Source organism: Anolis sagrei, chromosome 2 (genome assembly GCF_037176765.1).
Source record: "Anolis sagrei isolate rAnoSag1 chromosome 2, rAnoSag1.mat, whole genome shotgun sequence".
Taxonomy (NCBI): domain Eukaryota; kingdom Metazoa; phylum Chordata; class Lepidosauria; order Squamata; family Dactyloidae; genus Anolis; species Anolis sagrei.
The window spans coordinates 18,238,038-18,262,876 of record NC_090022.1 but is presented as its reverse complement, the minus strand read 5'-3'; the positions used below and the strand labels follow the sequence as shown (position 1 = coordinate 18,262,876).

General features: G+C 41.3%; 1 protein-coding gene across 1 annotated transcript in view; it reads left to right on the top strand.

The window, feature by feature from the left end:
• CFB (complement factor B) overlaps positions 1 to 24,649 on the top strand; it is a 33,263-nt gene extending 8,614 nt beyond the window's left edge. The window contains exons 3-18 of the mRNA XM_067465205.1: positions 925 to 1,110; positions 2,511 to 2,684; positions 4,636 to 4,731; positions 5,228 to 5,364; positions 6,122 to 6,260; positions 7,768 to 7,920; positions 8,110 to 8,211; positions 9,752 to 9,889; positions 10,719 to 10,816; positions 12,437 to 12,554; positions 13,345 to 13,492; positions 16,177 to 16,256; positions 17,102 to 17,214; positions 18,607 to 18,739; positions 21,521 to 21,570; positions 24,378 to 24,649. Of these exons, the coding sequence (XP_067321306.1) occupies positions 925 to 1,110; positions 2,511 to 2,684; positions 4,636 to 4,731; positions 5,228 to 5,364; positions 6,122 to 6,260; positions 7,768 to 7,920; positions 8,110 to 8,211; positions 9,752 to 9,889; positions 10,719 to 10,816; positions 12,437 to 12,554; positions 13,345 to 13,492; positions 16,177 to 16,256; positions 17,102 to 17,214; positions 18,607 to 18,739; positions 21,521 to 21,570; positions 24,378 to 24,557 (2,045 nt within the window). The 3' untranslated portion in view covers positions 24,558 to 24,649. The remainder of the gene's footprint in view (positions 1 to 924; positions 1,111 to 2,510; positions 2,685 to 4,635; positions 4,732 to 5,227; positions 5,365 to 6,121; positions 6,261 to 7,767; positions 7,921 to 8,109; positions 8,212 to 9,751; positions 9,890 to 10,718; positions 10,817 to 12,436; positions 12,555 to 13,344; positions 13,493 to 16,176; positions 16,257 to 17,101; positions 17,215 to 18,606; positions 18,740 to 21,520; positions 21,571 to 24,377) is intronic.
• Positions 24,650 to 24,839: the final 190 nt, after the last annotated feature.

The following is a 24,839-nucleotide window of genomic DNA, read 5'->3' as shown; positions in this document are numbered from 1 at the left end:
CTTTGGGTAGATCTGTTGATGGGGAAGCAGGCAGTGATTCTCATAAGAATTGGCCAGGGATTTATTCCAAAAGGAATGTGGAGGAGACAGGAGAGTTACAGATAATCTAGCATTTACAGCTCAGAAGGAATAGTACGAAACAGAAACAAATTTGTTGTTCCCAGAGGCTGAAAGATAAAGAAAGGAAACCCAGGTGTGAGAAAGAGTGATGTCACAGACAAGAGGGAGTATTCTTAAGGGATTGGAGTCAATGTTCAGTGGGGAGATCAATATTGGATTTTTGTGTGTCAAGTGACCTCTCTTGGGAGCTTCGAGTCAGGAGTTCTATTTTTGGGTCTGTATCTTGTTTTCCTGTTTAAATTCCATGCCTCCTGTTTGGATTACAAATCTTGTTTCAAATTTCAAGTCTTTGGGATTATAGTCAAGTATCCAGCCTTTGGATTATGCACATGTTCATGTTTTTTGGATATAATTCTAATTTAAGTGCGACAATCCTTGGATTACAGCTTCCTGCTTTTGCCTTTTGAATTCATATTCAAAGTTGGCTAGCTCATGGATGAAACTTTGAAACTGCTTTTGCATACTTGGTTTTGCTGGTACTTAAGTTAATGCCTAGTCTGCTTATTTTGAGTGCTTTTTTGAAACTGCTTTTTATATTGCTCTTTTCTTAATATATTTATTGTTGTTGATCTGTGTGGTGTTTGGATGAAAAAGGGATCAAGCAGTCAGCTGGTCTACAACAGCCATGGTGTAAAATAGATAGACCTTTGGTCTTATCTAGCAGGACCTTTCTTGATATCAGAAAATACTTTTTCTGCAGAACACTAAGAGACAAACTGTGGTAAGGGATACCTTATGAGACTAGCCAAAACTGCAGGCTGAAAGCTAAATCTCTCCCTTTCTGACACTGGCCCTTTATTCCAGACATCCGTTGCCAAAGACCTTTGGATTTTGAAAATGGCATGTATGAGCCAAGGCAGTTCTACTACAATGTAAGCAAGGAGCTGACATTCGAGTGCTATGGAGGATACATATTGCGAGGATCTCAGAAGCGCACCTGTCTCCCAAATGGAAAGTGGAGTGGAGAGACAACTATATGTGATGACGGAGGTGAGATTGTTCTACAAAGTCTTCCTCTTTTGGAGAGGCGTAGGCAATAAAAGTTCTCGTTGTGTCCATCAGTTGACCACATTCATTGGCAAACTGCAATATGTACAGATAAGGGAAGCCTATTCCACTGCCAAACAGCTCTTACCACCAGGAAGTTCTTCCTAATGTTTAGGTGGAATTTCTTTTCCTATAATTTGAATCCACGTCTAGTCTCAGAAGCAGTGGAAAACAAGCCTGCCGCATCTTTAAGAAACAAAACTAGAATCAATAAAATTAAGCTTGAACAATTTAATGAATTTTGTTTTTCTGTAAAATAATATTGACAGAGTGTGCCAGCCCAAGACCTGGAATCTTTGCATGTCAAATAGTTTCTGTCTTCTGCAAGTCAAGATATTCTTTGCAAGAGCTCAATTGTGAATCAGTTAAGACTGTTTCTCAACCTGGGGGTCAGGACCCCTGGGGGCGGTTGCGAGGGGGTATCGGAGGGGTAACCAAAGACTATCAGAAAACACAGTATTTTCTGTTGGTCATGGGGGTTCTGTGTGGGAAGTTTTCCCCAATGCTATCGTCGGTGGGGTTCAGAGTAATCTTTTGATTGTAGATGAACTATAAATCCCAGCAACAACAACTCCCAAATGTCAAGTCTATTTCCCCCAGGAATCCCACCAGTGTTCACATTTGGGCATACTGAGTATTTGTGCCAAGTTTGGTCCAGATCCATCATTGCTTGAGTCCGCAGTGCTCTCTGGATGTAGGTGAACTACAACACCCAAACTCAAGGTCAATGCCCACCAAACTCTTCCAGTGTTTTCTGTTGGCCATGGGAGTTCTGTGTGCCAAGTTTGGTTCAATTCCATTGTTGGTGGAATTCAGAATGCTCTTTGATTGTAGGTGAACTATAAATCCCAACTTCCAAATGACAAAATCAATCTCTCCTCCAACCCCAAAATTTGGGCGTATTTGGGCGTATTGGGTATTTGTGTCAAATTTGGTCCAGTGAATGAAAATACATCTTGATTATCAGGCGTTTACATTGCAGTTCTTAACAGTAGCAAAATTATAGTTATGAAATAGCAACGAAAGTAATGTTATAGTTGGGGGTCACCACAACATGAGGAACTGTATTAAGGGGTCATGGCATTAGGAAGGTTGAGAACCACTGAATTAAGAGAATGCAGTTGATGTTCAGCTTGACAATACTGAATTGAAGCATCCTAGCTGTATTTGTTTACCCCATTGCATGAATTAGAAAATATAGGTGACTGGGATAACAAAGATTATCAGTAGTTGGAGTCTCACCAATAGGAGGCTTACAAAAAAAAATCTGATTTATTTTAATACACCACCCAATATTTACTTTTAAAATGTCAATGAATGTTCCATCATTGTTTCCCACACAGCTGGCCACTGTCCTAACCCTGGTATCCCAATTGGTGCCCGAAAAGCTGGCACGCAATACAGGATTGAATACAAAGTCCAATACACCTGTGAAAGAGGCCTCTCTCTTGTGGGATCCAAAGAGCGGGTTTGCCAAGAGTCAGGAATGTGGAGTGGAGCAGAACCGGAATGTCGAAGTAAGCAAATTGATTTGAGTGACAGGTGGGAGGACTCTGAAGTTGGCATGCTGGAAATTATGCCTGAGATTTTGAAGAACCTCTGCTGTCAACAGGAGAATATTGGACTAAATGGACAAACCTACGCACCTGGCATGTTCATATAGATTTGTGGGCAACCTGTTGGGAGTTAGCATTTTCCACAGTGTTAGCCCTTTTTGGGGAAGGTATGAAATTAAAACTGTTAAAAATTAACCATTGCTTAGCAGATGAAACATGTCTCAATTTCTCTATGTTGCTTTCCTAAATCCTCTTCTTGACTCCAAAAAAACCCAAGGTAGGCAGTTATAGGTTACATCTTAAAGTTTATTAATGTCTTTGCGTTTACATGTGCATGGGGAACCAACATCCTAACTAATAACTGAAACAATTAGAAATATAGTCTTTATTCTTAACACCTTTCAATGGAGGAGGAAAAATATGGTTGAGACTAGAGGAGGAGAGCAGAGCGAGTGATCAGAAGAGAGACGAGACTGAGAATATATAACCAAAGGCCCCAAGAAAGTGTCCAAAGTCACTTGGCCTATTTAAAAAGTATTAAATGACCATGCGTTTCAAAGAATAGGAAGATGTGGGGCTTAGATGAGAGAAATAAACAGAATGATTGTTTATTATTTATAACATTTATATTCCGCCCTTCTCATCCCGAAGGGGACTCAGGGCAGAGCACAACATATATACAGCAAGCATGCCAGGAGTTAAAATAATTATAAATATACACAGACATTGAAATCACTTACGGTCAGCAGAATAGTTTTCCTATTATTGCCTCATTCACTGTCCCAAAGGCTTGGTCCCACAGCCAGGCCCTTACCATCTTTCTGAAGGGCAGGAAGGAGGGGGCTTATCTAATCTCGATGGGGAGGGAGTTCCATAGCCGAGGGGCAATCACTAAGAAGGCCCTCTCTCTTGTCTCCACCAAACGTGCCTGTGACGGTGGCAGGACTGAGAGCAGGCCCTCCCCAGAATATTTTAGTCTTCGCAGTGGTTTGTAGAGGGAGATGTGTTCGGACAGGTAAACTTGGCTGGGGCCATTTAGGGCTTTATAGGCAATAGCCAGCACTCTGAATTGTGCCCGGTAGCAAACTGGCAGTCAGTGGAGCTGATGTAACATGGGAGTTGTGTGCTCCCTGTATGCTGCCCCAGTTATTAACCTGGCTGCCTCTCATTGGACCATTTGAAGCTTCCAAACAGTCTTCAAAGGTAACCCCATGTAGAGTGCATTGCAGTAGTCTGTCCTGGATGTAACGAGAGCGTGGACCACCATGGCCAAGTCTGACTTCCCAAAGTATGGACGCAACTGGCACACAAGTTTTAATTGTGTGAAAGCCCCCCTAGCCACTGCTGCAACCTGAGGTTTCAGTCTCTGCGATGAGTCCAGGAGGACTCCCAAGCTGCGAACCTGCACCTTCAAGGGGAGTGTAACCCCGTCCAGCACAGGCTGTAACCCTATACCCTGTTTGTTCTGACATGCAAGAAATCCTATTCTATCTAAAATCCAGCGAGAGGCAAGAGGTGAGTATACTGAAATTTTTCAACAGAACCAGGTGGATTTGTCAGCAATTGAAATAAAATAGGGAAATGGAAGGAGGAAAGATGAACAGGGACATATTTAAAGTATCTGTAAATATGGGACAAGGAGGATTAAACTGCATCACCCCTGATAAATGGGGACAGTTGCAAGATATGATCTTGGAATCCAGAGGTGTCCAAAGGATATCTGGAACAAATGTTTTACGCTTCAGGCAAAGAAAGGTTGCGCTTCAGATAAGCAGCAGGCTGTCTCCTGCTCTGGTCCAAACACTTTGGCAAAGTTAACATTTTGTGTGTATCGACTCCCAAAAGCCACCAGCTAGCATGGCCAGTTCTTGTGCTTGTGTTGCTAATTCTGCCTCCATATTTTCCTTTCCAGGCCCATACAGCTTTGACACCCCAGAAGAAGTCTCCTCCAAGTTCATTTCATCCCTCACTGAAACTGTTGAGTCCATCGAGTCTGATAAAAATGTTTGTAAGTAGTTTTTATGATGGGGCTTCATACAAAGGAGCCTCTTTTGAAAGCCATTGGTAGACAGTGCTGTTGTTGTTGTTGTTGTGTCCCTTCAGGACCTTTCTGATTTATGACTGCTCTATCATAGGAAGGGTGTTTGGGGGGGGGGGGTGGTGGTTGTTGTGGCAAGATTTGTTTGTGGAGGTGCTTTTGCCTTCCTCTGAGGCTGAGAGAGCATGACTTGTGCAATGACACTCAAATGCCATGACTGACTGAATTTTGGCTGTTTGTAGGTGCTTTTTGGGGGGAGTAGAGGGAAATGAAAACTTTTGCCAACATAAATTGTTTTGATACCTTCTGCTAATTTGAGATACTTTAGGCAGGTTTGGCAGACATAACATAATTGTTGGGGTCCCATGCCATGTATAGACCACATTTTCTTCTCTGCTGATATACATGCTGGACAGTGCTGAGAAATCCTCCACTCTGCCCCATTTCTGGCTCTTTTCCTTCACAGCCACTACAGGGAAGCGGAAAATCAAGATTGAGAAGGACAGCTCACTGAACATCTACATTGTCATTGATTCCTCACGGAGCATTAAGCAGGACCAATTCAAGGAAGCTCAGAATATGTCTGTCAAGTTAATTGAGAAGGTATGGACAGTTCTGCAGACATTCTTTCTGGCTTGAGCACGACTCTCAAAACGGAATCAAAAGGCAGCCCTTATGATTTGAACAAGATTGCTCTCACCTTGGAAATAATAATAATAATAATAATAATAATAATAATAATGTCATTTGTTACCCATTTCTCCTTGTGGTTCAAGGTGGGATACAAATGGCTGGTAGGCTGTTAGGAATTATGGAAGTTAAAGTCCAAAACACGTGGAGGGCCGAAGTTTGCCCATGTCTGATCTACACTGTAGAAAATATATAGTTTGACACCATTTTAACTGCTATGGCTGAATGGTTTGGAATCAACACTCTTCATCTGACAAAGCTAAAGATCTTGTCAAATTGCAATTCCCACATGATATCGTAACATTTAGCCATGGCAGTTGAAGTGGTATCAAACTGTATTCTTTCTACAGTGTAGATGTATCTCCAGACACATCTTGTTTTTTGGGGGGAAGGACCTGTCTTTGACCTAAAATGGCCCAAAGGGTGTGAAAACATGCCCCAAATGTCCCTCATAGCACCAAAAGGGAGTGAGGACAATAACTATGGGGTGCTCTTTTTTGCAGTGAAGGACTGTGATGAGGATGTGTGCCTAAGCCTAATGTGGCTTCCTACTTGCCCAAAGTGGCCCACCCCTGCTCTACATCTTTAATATTAGAAGGTACAATGGCCAAGTCCATTGCCACATAAAGGAGAGTGTGCCCCTGAGCATGTTCTTGGCCTCCTTCTGCAGATCTCCAGCTATGACGTCTCTCCCAAGTATGGTGTGGTCACCTTTGCGACCGAAGTCAAGGAGCTTGTCCTTACCACAGATGAACGGAGCAGCAATGCAGCCTGGGTGATTGAGAAACTAGAGGGGATCAAATATTCAGGTAAGGCATCTTTTCCAGCTCTGGTGGTAGTTGTCAAGATGGAGAAGGAGAAGGGAAACCAGAAGGGATTTGCAACATAATAATAAAAATGTAGTTCAGCGACCCCTCCTCTTTAATTGAGTGAAAGTACAGGATTGCTGCAGAAGTGAAAAACTGTGAGGACACCTCTCTTGCAATTTCTAGGTTCTCTAAGATGTTATCACATTGGGTTATACTCTGTTGTTGAGCTCTAGCAAAGGGTCGTGGTGCTGGAGCTTGAGCACCTCAATGAAGCCACAAGTAAAAACCGTGAAGGGACACCCAAGACGGGATTGGTCATGGCAGAGAGGTCAGACCAAACGTGATCCCTGGGGAAGGTAATGGCAACCCACCCAAGTATTCTTGCCAAGAAAACTAAATGCATCAGTACAACCAGAGATATGTCGGTATGCCATTGGAAGATGGGACTCCCAGGTCAGAAGATGGCCAAAATGATACTGGGGAGGAGCAGAGGATAAGTTCAACTAGCTCCAGATGTGATGATGCAGCTAGCTCAAAGTCAAAAGGAAGGCCAACGGCCAATGGTGCAGGAGGTGAACGATGAATCCGATGCTCTAAAGATCAACACTCCATAGGAACCTGGAATGTAATATCTATGAGCCAGGGCAAACTGGATGCTGTTATTGGTGAGATGTCAAGACTAAAGACAGACATTCCGGGGGTCAGTGAACTGAAATGGACTGGAATGGACCACTTCACATCAGATGAAGAAAAAAGAAAGAGGGGCCGACCAAGGGCAAGATGGATGAATGGTATCCTTGAAGTGACTGGCTTGACTCTGAATGAGCTGAGGGTGGTGACGGCCAACAGGGAGCTCTGGTGTGGGCTGGTCCATGAGATCACAAAGAGTCAGAAGCGACTGAACAAATAAACAACAACAACACTTGTTGAGATTCTTTGAACACAATTCAGAACAGGTCCAACCACATGACATATACCCCATTCCATCAGTAATCTGTCGGAATCTGTTTGCAAAAACATAGCAGAAACAGAGGAATTGCACACAGGATTCTATTTGTGGGTTTTTAAAAAATATTATTTACTATGATTTTATAAGCTGCTGAGCCACTATTATTATGTATGATTGGAAGATCAGTATGCATCCCATCAGTTACAATCTCGCAAGAACAGTAGTCCGAGACTTTCAGCCTACATCACTGTGCAATATTAGGGGAAAACATTGTAAAAGTGACATAGGGACCATCTGTGGTGTGATGAACCAAAGCACAGTATTTTCAAAACATAAGAATGGAGTGTGATGGGGAGAGTATGCATCTTGTCCGAATACAATATGCATCCACTCCTAAAAAAAAACTGGGACTCGGAAGGACAGCTGTGAAGGAACTTCAAAAGATCCTCAGGTGTGAAGATATGTCACTGAATACCATGGCCATTGAACTGGTATCAAACTGCATTAATTTCACAGTGTAGATGTATCTGATGATGATTTTTCTTCTCCCATCTTCAGATCACAAGCAGAAGCCAGGGACCAACATCCACAAAGGCCTTACTGCTGTCTACACAATGATGATCAGCCAGGAAGCAGCGGAAAGGAGGCGAGGGTTGAATCCTCCTCCAGTGTTAGAGAAGACTCGCCATGTTATTGTCCTCCTGAGTGATGGTAAGATCCTAAGGAGAGAGAAAAAAACAAGCCCTGGGATCATCCTAAGAGGATGTGGCTGTTTTTGGAATCAGCAGATCAAATATATCCAGAAAGAGGGCTAACATTTGAGGAACCAAAATATGTGTTGACTAGTGTCATATATTGTGCTTTTTTGCCATCCTTCTCTTCCTGTCTCCTTTTCCGCAGGCGACTACAACATGGGTGGTGACCCAACATCTGTCATCAAACAAATCAGGGGTTTCCTCCACATTGGAATTAATCACACTAATCCCCGAGAGGACTACTTAGGTAAGCTAAGATATGGTGATGGAGTGGGCTGGGTGGGTGCTGTCTGACTGGTGTAATGATGGTAAGCACTGGATGGACATCTCTCCCAGGCTACTCTTTGGACATGGTTTCCTTGTACAGTGAACACTCCATATCTGGAAGCCCTGGATTTGTGGATTCCACAAGTCACAGACTGTAAAAATAATGTTGAAATATACAGTATTAAAAAAATACAAACATAAAATAAAAAAAAACAGCATGGGACATCTCCTCTTCCACCGGTGGCCAACTATGATGGAGTCTGTTCTGCTATGGTCTTCTGCTTAGAGTTAAGAACCTGCAGAGATAAAGCAGGGAAGAGAGTGAGGCTGGATCTACACTGCCATAAAATGCAGTTTTATGGGAGCAAAGGCAGTTCTGTGAGTGTATGTCTTTCAGTCACCTGTCAAATTATGACGGCCCCGTACATTTCATAGGGCTTTCTTAGGCAAGGACTCTACAGAGATGGTTTTGCCAATTCCTTCCTCTGAAATATAGCCTATAGCACCTGATATTTGTTGTCAATCTCTCACCCAAGTACTAACCACAGCTGACCCTTGATTTGGGGTGTGTGTTAAATGTTATTTATATGTATTTCTTGTATTTTAACTTTATATCCACACATTTTTTAATTTTTGTATTTGCCTTGTATTTATTTATTTATTTGGATGCTGTCATGTTGTTGTTAGTTTTCTTGAATTCCTATGGAGAGAAGGAAAGGGTAGAAATAAAGTGAAGTAGGGGAAGAAGGAGGAATAAGAAGAAGAGGAGGAAGAAGTGGTGAGAAGGAAGTGAAGAAGAGGAGTGATATTAAGGATGGCTATAATTTTCATGGTCTAATTTTGGTTGGATCTTTCTTATTAATCACTATGCTAGATAAGATGGGCCTTGGACTTGATTAATCTGGGCTTTTATATTCTTTTGATCTTCAGATAGTTTCAGATGTTTTATAGGAACTAAGTCAATTCTGGGTATGTTCAGGGCACCTGTCAGCTTATGGTGACTCTCAATGATTTTTCTAAGGTTCTCCTGGACAAGGAATATACTGAAGTAATTTTGTTGGTCCCTTCCTCTGAAATATAGCCTACAGCACTTGATATCTGTTGGCTGTCTCTCATCAAAGGAGTAAACAAAGCTGATCTTGCCTGGCGTTCAAGATCAGATGGGGTCTGGTGCCTTTAAGGTGTTTAGATCCTAGGGATTTGCAAGTCAGTTAGCCAATTTGATCAAAAAGATAAATTCCATAGCCACAAGTATGATGCAAGATACAGCAATTATTATAAAGCTTTTAACTCCATGCTGATTTTGGTATTGGAAATTGCTGAATGTAACTATTTATGCAGTCAGATCAGTGGAAAAGCTCTTTTACGATATGAAAAGATTTTATTGCAGTACTACAATTTGAATTCCCTTCTCCTTTGTTCATGTTGCTTTTGCCTTATTCATTCATTCATTCATTCATTTATTCAGGATCCTTAGACTTTCTGTATTCACCCATGTTTCCATCCACACTTGCATGTAGATGTTTACATCTTCGCTGTTGGGGGCACAGTCAACATGGAAAACGTGAATAAGATTGCATCTCAAAAAAGTGGCGAGAGGCATGCCTTCAAATTAAAGGACTACAATGACCTCCAGGTGGCTTTTGATGAGATGATTGGTAATAAGAACGTACATTTTCACTAATTTAATGCTTTACCTGCTGTGCCTCTAATGCCAAGCCCTAAGAGGAACAGGTTAGGGAGCTGGGAATGTTTATCTTGAAGAAGAGAGGAGGCACGATAGCCATGTTTCAATATTGGGAAAGATGTCATGTTGATGAGGGAGCAAGCTTGTTTTCTGCTGCTCCAGAGACTATTGATTCAAACTGCAGAAAAAGATATTCCTCCTAAACCTTAAGGGAAAATGTCTTGATGGAAGAAACTGCTCAGTGGAATATGCTGCAGTGGAATATGCTGCCTCCTCAGAGCGTAGTGGACTCTCCTTCTTTGGAGGTTTTTAAGCAGAGGCTGGGTGGCCATCTGCCTGCGGTACCTTTGGTACCTTTAGGGCAGCGATGGTGAACCTTTTAGGGCCTCCATTACTTTAGGGCATTTAGGTTCTGCAAAGTTAGCTAGACAATTTGATCAAGAGGATGCATTCTGTCACCACAAGCTTAATGCTAGATGCAGGTATTATTTTAAAGAGTTGAACTCAACACTAACTGTTGCTGCTGGAAACTTCTGGCATTCTTTATGCAGCTAGTTCCAGTTTTTTTCTTATATACTGTACTCTATCCACTGACCAATATCAGTTTGGTTATTCTTCTCCCAGGAGCTTTTTGCTTGCTCTCTCCATGGACCTCATCCCACTGAACAGATCAAGTGTTTGCATCCCTTATAAAGTTGGATGGAAACCATCTCTCTGCTTTTCTAGGGAAAGGCATCCTCTGGTTTTTTAAAGGATGCTCCAAATTTCAGCAGCTCTGAAATATATCTTCCTGTTCCTAGATGAGAGCGAGACTTTGTCCATGTGTGGTTTGGCCAAGGAACACAAAACACCAGACTACCAACTGAGGAACCCCTGGTACACCACAATCGCCATCCGGGTAAGATTGAGACCCTTTGAGTAGAAGCTGAACCTTCTTTGTGCTCATAGCTTCCTTTTCTCCTGATAGGCAGGGAAAGGAGGAAGCAAGCTTTGGCTCCTTCACAACTCCAGGGCTTATTTCCTATCCACCTTCTGCACAGGTCCTTTAGAGCACTACTTATTAAACTGTGGGTCCCAATCTCAAACGAGGTCCCTTTAGCTCAATGTTGGGGGTCACAAAAATTGTCAACAGTAGAAAGCTTGTAAACATTACCCACTTGAACAAATCTGTTAGCAACAATGTGCAGTGTTTACAGTGGACTCCACAGAAAAAAGGTTCAGTTGTACTCCACAAAAAGGAAAATCAGCCTGTTTAGCAAACCTTGCAAATACTGATTTATTTTCAGTAAATGTTTGGGTTTTTTATACCTATTTTATGTATCTATATATCTTGGGTTGTGTTTAACATTTATTGGGCTGAAAGTCGTAGTGAGTAGAAAAAAAATAAGAAATCCTGCTTTCAAGCAGAAGTTAGATTACAGAACACAGAATGGGATGATAATGATAATAATGATGATACTTTTGTTTTTATCCATCTCTCCCGAACATTGGATGCAAGATACAACGTAGTGTTAAATATAGAATAGATAACTAAAAAGATGAAAATGTTTAAAACAGATTAATAACAGTTATAAACATATGATTCGAACTGGGTAAGCCTACTGAGGAGATAAATCTTTAATAATTATTTTTAAAATATTCAGAATGTTGAGTCTCTTCCAGCAGTTCATTCCACAGTTTAGGAATTTCTTCCCATTGACCATCCACACTACAGAATTAATGCAGTTCAACACCACTTTAACTGCTATGGCTCCATCATATGGAAGTTCTAGGATTTGTTGTTTGTTATGGGACCAGAGTTGCAAATCCCGGAATTGCAAAGCACCGAGCCATAGCAATTAATGTGGTATCAAACTGCTATAATTCTACTGTGCAGATACAGCCATAGACTCACATAGACTATAGTCTTCTTCAGGACTGTCATGCCTTACAGAAAATAGAACGGAAACCAAGAAACAATACTATTCAGCAAGCCATAATAGATGGAATTTGACACGTTCTTAGGAGCCGGATCTTCTGTGACTTTAATATGTGACACAAAGCAAACAGAAAAAGACTAGTTTCTTAGTCCCAACAGACCTCACTACCTCTGAGGATGCTTGCCATAGATGCAGGCGAAACGTCAGGAGAGAATGCCTCTAGACCATGGCCATATAGCCCGAAAAAACCTACAACAACCCAAAGTTCCTCATTCTTGTTTCTGTCTGTTAGGAGAGGAGGAATTCATGTTTTACATTTCTACCAACATTGCTGCCATTTAAAGGCCAGATAGACACACAGCCACACAGCTGGTTGATTGCTACAGCAACAACAACAACAACAACAACAACAGTTTTATTTCTTACCTGCCTCTCCTTGTGGCTCGAGACAGTTTGGAGTGTCCATCTTATGCTCATATGAGAGAAGTCAAGAATGTAATAGGATGTTTTCGTCCTGAGTAAACATGCACAGAATTGCATTTGTATCCAGTCTATGGCTATTCAACCATTTTCTATTACTTTTCTCTTCCAAACTGAAGCGTTCAGGTGGTGCATATGAGCACTGCAAAGGAGCCCTTGTTTCCAAATACTATGTCCTGACTGCAGCCCATTGCTTCACTATCGATGATGAAGCTGATCAGATCACTGTCTACGTTGGTAAGCAACCATATTCCAAGATGGGGACAGAGACAATGATGGGATTGGGGATATAAAACTGGTCTAACTTGCTCTTGGACTTTTAAAAATTTCTCAACAAGTAGAAACCAGTTGGTGATATTCAATGATATATATAAGAGGCAGACCACTTTGGTCTAATTTTTACTACCTTACCTGCTGCCACCTGTATAAAAGTGTGATGTTTTCATGCTACGCACAGTCCTTGTTGGACTTGGTATCCAAATTCTTAATAATTTTGGTTGCCCTTCTCTGGACACTTTCTAGCTTGTCCAGATCCTTCTTGAATTGTGGTGCCAGAACTGGACACAGTGCCATTCCCGGTGAGGTCTGACCATGGCAGAAAAGAGGGACTATGACTGATCTCAACACTTTATTCCTGTTGCACAGGCTTGAATCACGTTGGCTTTTTTAACTGCTGCATCACACTGTTGACGCATGTTCAGCTTGTGATCTACGAAGACTTCTAAATCCATTTTCAAGCCAGATGCCACAAAATGTTTTAGTTGTTCACATGCTCCAGATTCTGTTGGTTTTGCTGCCTACTGTGAGGTTTTTAGATAATAGTAATAGTAATAATAGTAATAATAATAAGCTTTATTTATATCCCACCCCCTATCTGCTTACAGTAAAACAAACAAATATAATAAATAATATAACACAGACAATAATCACACATCAATTAATAAAACAATATAACACAAGAATTGTAACTGTGTTCATGTCTGTGGATGTCTTACAGGGAATGCCTAATTTTTACCTTCTTCTCCAGGAAGGACACAATATAGTGTGGCTGCCCTCTACTCACATCCAAAGTATCAGATTGGGAAGCTACGGGATCGTGGAATCCCTGAATTCTATGATTACGATGTTGCTCTGGTAAAACTTGCCGCCAGTGTCAGATTCTCGGCTCTTGCAAGGTGAGAGGGAAAGGGAAGAAACAAGAAAGTAACAAGGTGTATTATGTTTATGTTAAATGGGCTCATGTGGACTAACAAGGCCCAAATGCATTTATATTTTCCAAATGTAATAATAATAATAATAATAATAATAATAATAATAGAGTAAAATAATAAATGTAATAATAACAATAAAATAGTAAAATAATACATGTAATAATAATAGAGTAAAACAATAAATGTAATAAAATAATAATAGTAGAGTAAAATAATATAAATATAATAAAATAATAATAAGAGTAAAATAATAAATGTAATAAAATAATAATAATTACAGAGTAAAATGATAAAAACTTTGATTCGAGTATAAGTGGAGGGGGGCTTTTTTAGCCTAAAAAAGTGCTGAAAACCCCAGTTTATATTAGAGTATATATAGTAACCTTTTTCCCATGCTGGTCAAACATGTGTTGGGCATGCCTTTTAATCCAATTTCCTGCTACCCCTTGTAGTAGTCCAGCAACTATTTGTAGGGTCGGTGGTTTCATGTTGGGAATCTGACCATATGCAGGGCTCCAACACTCGGGATGGGGAGGTAGGGTCTAGCTCCAATTCTTCTCTTCCTCTGCCATTGTAGGTCTGGCTGTACATAGAGCAAGCAGTGTCTGGAGTGCTTGCTATAGGGCCTAACCTAGATCTTCATTCAGCTGTGCACATTGTCTGTGGCCTGTCTCTGAGTTGAAACAGCCAGAGTCACAGTTCCAGCTGAGCTTTAACCTCAAATGATTCTGGAGATCAGAAATAGCATGCCAAACAGATGCGGCTTGTGTACTCATGACTTTATCCCTGTCACCTTAACTACACTTGGGGTGGTTAATATCACAATGAATGTTTCCTTCCATCTAGGTTGAATGGACTCATTTTTCCAAACTTTGACCTTCATCTCCTGGTTGGAAAAGGTGGTGATTTATATTCATAGACATATTGTTGAAATGTGGATTTTTTTCACATAACAAAGTTTGGTAATTCAGCATCTGGACATTCGTGAACCAATGTTGTTCTTTATATTCCACCAGGATAACAACAGAATGAGGGATCTGAATGAGGAGATCACATTTTGACAAAATGCCTATGAACATAGGTCACCACCTTGTCCAACTAGGGGACGAAGTGTGGGTCAAAGGTTGGAAAAATGAGCCCATTCAAATACCTAATGTTAGCTTATGGGCCTCTTCTGCCAGAAGCACCAGTGCTGCCACCGCCCGGAGGCAAGGAAGCCATCCCTTGGACATGGTGTCCAGTTGCTTGGATAGTTAGGCCACCGGCCAGAGCCACAATCCCAACTTTTGGGTTAACACTCCTATTGCTATCCCTTGCTTCTCACTCACATAGAAATGAAGGGCTTTTCCAAGTCTGGTTGGCCCATAATTGGTGCTGATGTCAAAGCCTCTTTGATCAGGTTGAAGGCCCTAGTGTGCTCAGGTGTCCAATTAAGGGGGTCTCAACTGCCCCTCTTTGTGGCTTCATATGAGTGTCATGCCATGATGGTAAAATTTGGAATCAAGATGTGGCAAAATCCCACTGCTGCATTCACTCGGCACTAGTCCTGAACTGGCCGGTAGTCTTGGGTGCTAGGCTTTCACACTGGCAGTAGAGGAGTGTCTTTTAAGTCTTTCCAGGTGTATTCAAATGCCTTCCACTACTGGGCAGTGACACAGGGTAATTTGGCATGTATAGGAAACTATGTACAAGTGGGTCACTTCTCAAGCTCTGTGTTTGCCAGTTAGGTCTTTCAAAAATGGCTGGAGACATTTATCTCCAGTGGCTCCCATAACTGTAATGGTGCACTCTGTGACTGAGGCCAAGTGGTTAATTAGGACAGACTAGACCTTCAGATATTTATGTATAAAAAGCAACAGCAAAAGCTGCAGCCAAACAACAATAAAGTTGCAGGGAATGGGGGAAAAAGGCAAACCCCTGAGGCATGCATCATCAGTTTGCCCAAAGTAGCCAATTTGGCAGTGGAAGCTGGATGTATGTTGTTTGCTTTGGTGGAATCAGAAACATTTCTACAGTCCAAACAATAATGAAGCAAGATTTGAGCCATGTCCCTTTATGTTGCTGTCATGGGCAGTGTGGAGAGCAAGGATGAAGGAAAGCTGATAGGAGGCTCAGCAATAGAGCTGAACAGAGTGAACTCAGCCATGAAGTAATGTCTGATGAAAGAGCAACTCCTCAGCCGACTGAGCAAATACAAGAGACTTCTAAACAGACTGAGGAAGAATTAACTGCTCCTTCTTTTGTGAGCTTAAGAAAAGAAAGATCTCAACCGCTAGAGTAATTGAGGCTAGCTGACAAGAGATCCAGCAACTCTAACACCAGTGAAAGTAGGATCTAAGCAAATTGAAATTTGTTACCTGATTGCTGGCTACAACATCATAGTGCTTGAGCCTAGACCCTGGACTCTTGATCTCTCATGTTTCCTGAAACCTGGACTATTTTGGAATATTAGCTCTGGACTTTGACTCAACCTTGTATATTGTACATTTCTGGTAATTGGCTCTTGACACTGGATCAGACATTAGGATGTATCTCTTCTGTATTCCAGTGATTGTTTGGCATCTCTGTGGAACTGCTTGTATTTGGGGGCCAGGGCTTTGATAGTTGCTCTCCCTCCTAATTTCTGCATACCATTTCCCAATCCACAGGCCTGTCTGTCTACCATGTACAGCAGGAGCTACCCGAGCTCTGAGAAAGCCCCATCCTCAGACCACCTGCAGGGATCATGGTAAGTGGGTTGTGTGTTTGGTTTTTGAGTAATCAATTGGACACAATCACTTCTGAATGCCCCCTCTTATGGAGTGGAGCTAAATCAGCTCCCTGCTTTTCCAAGGAGCTGATAGCAGTGAAATGAGCGAGACAGAACTAGTGGACCTTTCTCACACAGAGGCAGAATAATGCTGTTTGCAATATCCTATGCTCGACCCTTTTTATAATGTGTTATGCCCATTGTATTACTGGTTTATTGGTTTTTGTTAAGCATTTTTTATTGAGTTTCAATACTGCTGTTTTATATTCTTATGTTTTATTTAATTGTGTTTTTATCTGGATTGTTATATTTCACTATGCTCTTATTTTAATTGTGTTTTTGCCTTAATTGATATCTTGTATTTACATCTTGTGGGCATTATGCCCCATATGTAAGCCACCCTGAGTCCATTCAGGGAGATGGTGGCGGGGTATTATTATTATTATTATTATTATTATTATTATTATTATTATTACATGCCTTAGTTGCAGCCCATTTGGAATACTGGAAAATACTCTACATGGGAACATGCTTCTCCTTTGGCTGCTCTATTGGCTGCCAGTTTGTTTCTAGGCACAATTCAAAGTGCTGATTGTGACCTATAAAGCCCTATATGGTGTCATCCTCATGGACCTCCTTCCATTCCACGATACTGCAGCTAGAATGCCAGCAATCTCATATGTGGATTGGACATATTGTGTGGCACCATGTTGTCAATAATGTTGGATGCCACAGGTCTGTTAGGATCCCAACCTCCCTGTTCCCCAGCCTCTCTTGCATGGTCCACTTTGCCTCACTGCACTCAATACTCTTGGCTTTCCTAGAGGAAGAACTTCTCCCTGCTGCGAACGTCAATTCTCTTTTCGTAACTGACTGTGAAGACGGTGGCAAAAAAGGGCTGCGTCGCAGAATCGTGCGGATCAAGAATGGGGACAAGGTGAAAACCATACCTGGGTGCCCATTTTGAATAAGAACAAGGAGTAGCAACATACATTGAATCAGGTCACTCAGAATGCATTGACACTGCAGAAGTTGATGTATTTTGACACCACTTTAACTGCCATGACTCCATCCATCCTATGGAATCATGCAAGTTGATGGAAATGCTGGTGCCTCACCAAACTACAGCTCCTGGGATTGCATAACATTGAACAATGGCAGTTCATGTGGTGTCAAGCTGTAGTCATTCTACAATGTGTAGATGCACCCTCAGTGGGTTTCCAGGAACATGCAAAAAAATTGAACCTGGTCTCTTGAATTTCTAGTCCCAGGCTTAAACCTCCTGGGTACATTAAAGAAGAGGAAACACAAATTCAAGAGAAATATGCAACGGCACTGCTTTACCCTGAGCATTAGAAAATAGTGGCGGGGAATTGCAGGAGGTCTGGGGACCCATTTTCTGTCCTTGGGGGACCACATGAACTGCAAACAGAAGAAGAGGCAAGAAGTCCCCTTCTGAAGTTGAAAAAAAGTTTGATTTTTTAAAACATTAAGCCAGACACAATTCTTAACCAGACTACTGCAACGCACTTTGAATATCACTCAGAAAGTGCTGCTAACTGGTTCCCCATAATAAAACTATATGACCCCAGCTTTAAAATACCAGTAATTGCACTGGCTAGCAATAAGCTTCCCATCCCAATTCAAGGGGCTGGTGATGATATCCAAAGCCCTGAACTGCTTGGATTCAATACCTGAAAGAACCTTCTCCCCTTGCGAGGTTAGAGGTCAGCTAGAGAGGACGCTATTTCTGCCCCACCTGTCAGGGCAATATATTTTGGGAGAATATGGGAGAGGGCCTTCTCAGCTGTGGTACCCCAATTATGGAATAACCCCCCCCCCCCCCGGAAGCCTAGATACCTCTATCCTACATTGTCAGACTAATGCTGTTTGACATCACTATACCATGAGAATCCTGGGAGTTGCAGTTTGCTAAGGCACCAACCCTACTGGCAAAAAAGTTTAAAGACCATGTAAAACTATTTAACCGGATGGTGCCATGGCAGTTAAAGTGGTGTCAAACTGCTTTAATTCAATAGTGTAGATGCACCTGTTGTTGCTAATGCTTAGGGCCATTCCATCACAAAGCAAAAATATAAATCTTTGGGGGGGGGGGGCATGCATTATTTTTGTCCATATTTGCATATGCATGTTTTCAAATGGTTTCAACTGTTTTAATAATGGCTTTAATATGCTTCTAGCCTTTCAATCTTTCTGGTTTAAATAGTTGCAAACTGTTTATGTTTAGTGTCAGGTTGGTTGGGAGCTGCTCTGTTTACATTGTGCTACCTGAATCAATCCGCTGTTTCTGTCTCTCCCCTTCTCTCAGAAACTGGCCTGCGAGGAAGATGCCAAGAAAGCCGATCAATACAAAAATATTACAAATGTGGCAGATGTAGTGACAGACCGTTTCCTCTGCACAGGGGGCTTCGATCCTGAGTTGGACCCAAACACTTGCAAAGGTGAACACTTTCAGCCTGGTTCCTATATCAATGAAATGGAAGGGTCAGGTGGCACCCTTTCATTTAATCGACTAGCAAGTTTATTTCAGCACACGTTTCCCTGGATATGAAATGGTTATGTGTTTACTCCATACTTGTGTGTGATTGAGTCTCTGTTCCTTCAAGTTGCCTGTTTCTTTATGGCGATCCTACAAACTTCCTAGGGTTTTCTTAGGGGAAGAACACGCAGAGATGACTTTCCCAGCTCCTTCTTTTACAGCTCTTAGTATTCATTGGTGATATCCTGTCCAGGTACTAACCTTGTCTGACCCTTGCATAGATTCCAAGATCAGATATGATCTTGCGCTTTCCTGCTTATCTTAAAACATTGGTGCTTAACCTGTGGTGCACAGATCCTCGAGCAGCTGCAATGTCTTCACAGAGGATTCTCAAAGGCTTTTATAGTTAGAATCAATCAGTCAGTCATGCAGTCAATAAAAAGTACACAAAGGAAAAGGTAAAGGTAGTCCCCTGACATTAAGTCCAGTCATGTCTGACTCTGGGGTGTGGTGTTCATCTCCATTTCTAAGCCGAAGAGCCGGCGTTGTCCGTAGACACCTCCAAGGTCATGTGGCCGGCATGACTGCATGGAGCGCCGTTACCTTCCCATCGGAGTGGTACCTATTGATCTACTCACATTTGCATGTTTTCGAACTGCTAGGTTGGCAGAAGCTAGGACTGACAGCGGAAGCTCACGCCGCTCCCCGGAATCGAACCTCTGACCTTTCGATCAACAAGCTCAGCAGCTCAGTGCTTTAACCCACTGCGCCACCGGATGGAAAATGGAAAATCATATGTTGATTTCAAAGCCTGGATCTATACTGACATACGAAGGGTGAATGAAAAGTAATTCCTTCACCTTTGTAACTCCTCAACAGATGGCAGTACTGGTATGTGGCAGGTACTGGCTTGTTCAGTAGAATCTCCTCTACAGTTCCATTTTGGCGGGAAGCCTTAGCATTTTATTGAAGATAAGTAAAAGCAGCAAAATAAAAAAAAACATTTTAAAGGAATAGGTGAATCCAATTAGGGAAGAAGATAAGCAGGAACAAATTAGTCCAAGGTAAGGTTCAGCGAAGTCCAAAACAAAGTCCACTCTTCTCTAATAAGATCCAAAGAACTAGGAAATGTTGACCCAAGGCAGAGACCAAGAGTCAAACCATGGAACAAGAAATCCTTAAACATGACTCTTCCAGGCAAAACTTCCATGAGACAAAAACAAGAACTTAGCAGGATTCTGAACGATGCTTCATTTGACTATATTTCCCATGCACAGAACTTTTATTCCCCCGTTAAGTCATTCCCAGCACTCAGGAATTGGTTTCGCTTTCCCCTTATCTTTTTCTGTTGGAGCCTGGCAGAACGCCGAAGGCCTTGGTCAAGCTGTCTGTTATGGCTAATTTCCACCCACCTGTCTATATGCTCATTAGTTTCTGCAGGTGCCAAGTTGTTTTCAAGCCCCAAATCCTGGGAACTCTCTGGGAGCAATTCAGGGAGTAAACCATCATCCCTACATCCTGTAGGAACATTCTCATGGGAAACTACACTTTGAACAGGTGCCTCTATGCCAGTGTTTCTCAACCTGGGGTCGGGACCCCTGGGGGGTGTCGCGAGGGGGTGTCAGAGGGGTCACCAAAGACCATCAGAAAGCACAGTATATTATGTTGGTCATGGGGGTTCTGTGTAGGAAATTTGGCCGAATTGTATCATTGGTGGGCTTCAGAATGCTCTTTGATTGCAGGTGAACTATAAATTCCAGCAACTCCAACTGCCACTTGTCAAGGTCTATTTTCCCCAAACTCCACCAGTGTTCTCATTTGGACAATAGAATATTTGTGCCAAGTTTGTTACAGATACATCATTGTTTGAGTTCACAGTGCTCTCTGGATGTAGGTGAACTACAGCTTCCAAACCCTTCTAATATTTTCTGTTGGTCATGAGAGTTATGTGTGCCAAGTCTGGTTCAATTGTATCATTGGTTGAGTTCAGAGTGCTCTTTTAATTTAAATGAACCATAAATCCCAGCAACTACAACTCCCAAATGATAAAATCAACCCCCCGCCCCCAACCCCACCAGTATTCAAATTTGGGTGTATTAGGTCTTTGTGCCAAATTTGGTCCAGTGAATGAAAATACACCCTACCTATCAGATATTTACATTATAATTCATAACTTCAGCAAAAGTACAGTTATGAAGTCCCAACAAAAATAATGTGGTTGGGGGGTCACTACAACATGAGGAACTGCATTAAGGGGGTCGCAGCATTAGGAACATTGAGAACCACTGCTCTATGCCATTCTCTGCATCAATACCATTGCCATCTTGAACCTCATTGACATCATTCCCCACATCCAAAGCACCCTGATCCTGAAACACAATCACAGGCTGAACTTCAACAATTCCCATTAGCTGCTGCGGGGCTCTCCCGCCATCTTTAACCGCCATTCCACCAGCCGCTCTGTGGGAGGGAGCCAGTTTACCAACCAGGTACTCACCAACAGCTGCTAGAATATGGCCATACAGCCCAGAAAGCACACAATAACCTATTGAATCCAGCAGTGAAAACCTTCGACAATAGTTCATTACATGTAATTGCAGAAGAAGGTGTATTTTGACATGAGGACACATCCATGCTCCTGAATGTACCATGGATCTGGGCCACCCACGTGCTTTTTGGTCTGAGTTTCACATCACAGCTATTGAAACATTGCTTTATCATCTCTCTTTCCTCCTGCCTGCAGGTGATTCTGGCGGTCCCCTCATCATTCAGAAAAGGCTGCGTTACATCCAGGTGAGTGGGCACTTGGTCTGGTCCCAGGCTGCTCAGCTAGATGCTTTCGGGATAAAATTATTAGGTCTGTATAACAAACTTAAACAAGGAAAATATGAAGGAAAAATACAGAAATAAGACAAATTGAGAGAAATCCTTAAAAGAATAGAAAAATCAAAACGGAGTTAACAGGAGCATGGGGAGCTGGAGCTGACAGAGGGAGCTCATCTGCGCTCTCCCCAGATTTGAACCTCTGACCTGTTGGTCAGCAGTCCTGCCCACACAAGGGTTTAACGCACTGCACCACTGGGGGCTGCAATCATGCAAAATGGTACATGATTCCAGCCCAATTACCATCTATATAAATAAAAATGTAATGTTCGTTTGTGGGATTAACAGAACTCAAAAACCACTGGGGGAATTGACACCAAATTTGGACACAATACACTTAACAACCCAATGTATGTTCTTCACTCATAAAAACACTCAAAAACACAGCAGAAGGGACTTAAAAAGCATCAAAAAAGCTAAATGACGAAAAGGTAAATGATAATACTGAAAAAAGGAAGAAAGAGGGAGGGAAAGAAAGAAGGAAAGAGAGAAGGAAGCATGGAAGCAAAGAGAGAAGGAAGGAAGGAAGGAAGGAAGGAAGGAAGTAGAGAAGGAAGAAACGATTAGAAAGAGGGAGGGAAAGGAAGGAAAGTTAGAGAAGAAAAGAAGGGGAGAAGGAAAGAAAAAAGGGAAAGGAGGAAGGAAAGTGGGAGCGAAGGAAGAGGGAAGATGAAGAGAAAGAGAGAGGGAAGGAAAGAGAGAAGGAAGAAAAGAGACAGCAGAAGATTAAAAAAAGGGGGAAGGAAGGAAAGCGATAGAGAAAGAAGGAAGAAGAGAAGGAAAGATGGAAGGAAGGAAGGAAGGAAGGAAGGAAGGAAGGAAGGAAGGAAGGAGTGAAGGAAGGAGTGAAGGAAGGAGGGAAAGAGGGAAGGTTGGCCACAGCAAAGCGTGGCGGGAACAGCTAGCATATGATAAAAGGAGTAAGAACAATGTGCTGGGACTGTGGAAAGAATAAGGGATGTTACTCACACATGTGGTGGGAATGTTCAAAAGTAATCACATTCTGGGAAATGATAACAAAAGCAATGGAAAGAATATTTAAAATACCTATACAAGTAAAATTAGTTGTGATACTAATGGGAATGTTAGAAAACAAGAAAATTAATGGAAAAGAACAAGAACTGTTTGAAACTATGATTCGAGCTGGACAAGCAGTAATTGCATGGGAGTGGAAGGATGAAAGAAAGTGGATGTTGGAGAACTGGAACGATCCCATATATGAACAGATACAATTCCATATTATGACAAGGGCAACGAAGGAGGATACACAAGAAGATAGAGGAAATAAAAAATAAATGGACAGCATATATAGAATGGGTAAAATGGATAAAGGCAATACAAATATTATTAGTAAATTATTAAGAGAACTGTGCACATGGCTAAAAATAACAATATAGTGGAAAATGTGGTTGGGGAGTTGGGTGATAGGGGGATACCACAGGAGTGTTATTCTTCTCTCTTTTTTATTATTGCTTGCTTTAAAATTTATTAGTAAATGTTAATAAGACAAAGGATATGTCAAAGATTAAGATATAAACAAAATACAGTTTCCTCACTTATTGTGCGGGTTACGTTCAAGGACTTCCCACAATAAGTGAAAAACCGTGATGTAGGGACACTATGTTTATTTTAATATTTATACATTATTTTAGTAGTTATACACTACTTTAAGTCTTTACAAACTTAAAATAAAGTGAAGGAAAGGAAGGAAGGAAAGGCCTTTTACGGCTGGAGGGAGGGAGGACTGAGGAGGAAAAGTGTTTCGGAGAGTGGCGGCAGCAAAAACCCGCGAACCAGCGAAAATACTGCGATATATATTTTAAATTACTGTATATACTTGAGTATAAGCCTAGTTTTTCAGCACCTTTTTTTAGGCTGAAAAAGCCCCCCTTGGCTTATAATCGAGTCAATGTTATTTATTATTATACTCTGTAATTAGCATTATTTTTACTAGATTTATTATTATTATTACACTTACATTATTTTACTCTATTATTATTATTACATTTATTATTTTACTGTATTTATTATTATTATTATGCTCTATTGTTATTGTTATTATTGTTATTATTTTACTCTATTATTACATTTATTATTTTACTCTACTTAGTATTGTTATTATATTTATTATTTTACTCTATTGTTAATTTTATTATTACATTTATTATTTTACTCTATTATTATTATTGGAAGGATATGTAAGCACATTTACATTGAAGAAGGCTAGAATGTTGGTTTAATCAGAATTGGAAATTTTTATTTTAAATTATTTATGTAAATATTAAATACTGATGCCTCAATTAATGTAATTTTATTGGTATCTATTTTTATTTTGAAATTTACCATTCACGTCTGCATTTCCCACCCTCGGCTTATACTCAAGTCAATACATTTTTCTAGTTTTTTGAGGTCAAATTAGGTGCCTCGGCTTATATTCAGGTCGGCTTATACTCGAGTATATATGGTAATATTTTTTTAAAACAGCAAAACAGCGAGTCCGCTAAAAGCAAACTTTGAAATAGCGAGAGAACATTGTAAATAAATAATATGCTGAATGCTGAATACAAAAAGTCCTAGATGCAATTTCACCAAATGAAAATAAGTGTAAGCACTAATAATAGCATTTGCATGTCTATTCAAAAAGTTTATGAATATTTGCACCTAACTGAAATAAGTATAAATAATGTGATGAAAACGTCCCCCCTTTCGTTTTGCAGGTGGGTGTCATCAGTTGGGGCGTCGTGAATGTCTGCAAGACCAGGGAGCCCGCGTGCGAAGGGGAAAGAGGTGCCCAGCAGAACTCCCCCAGCCATGCCAGGGATTTTCATCTCAACCTCTTCAAGGTCATACCGTGGCTCAAGGAGAGACTGAGCAATGAGGAGCTGGATTTCCTATAGACCTGCTATTCAGTACAACCAGCATCTTTAAATGCCATAGATGAAAGGTCAGGCTAGCAATTGTATATTAAATTGCCATTTGCGAAAAGAAAGCTGTGGATTCTTTCTTTACTTTTGTTCGTTCGCGTCCAGTCCTGTCCCTTGTAGGATTTGGTGTCACAGTATAGATTACACTAGGCATGGGCAAACTTTGGCTTTCTAGGTGTTTTGGACTCCAACTCCTAAAATTGTGGAATTGAGGCATATGAAGCCCAAAACACTTGGAAAGCCAAAGTTTGCCCA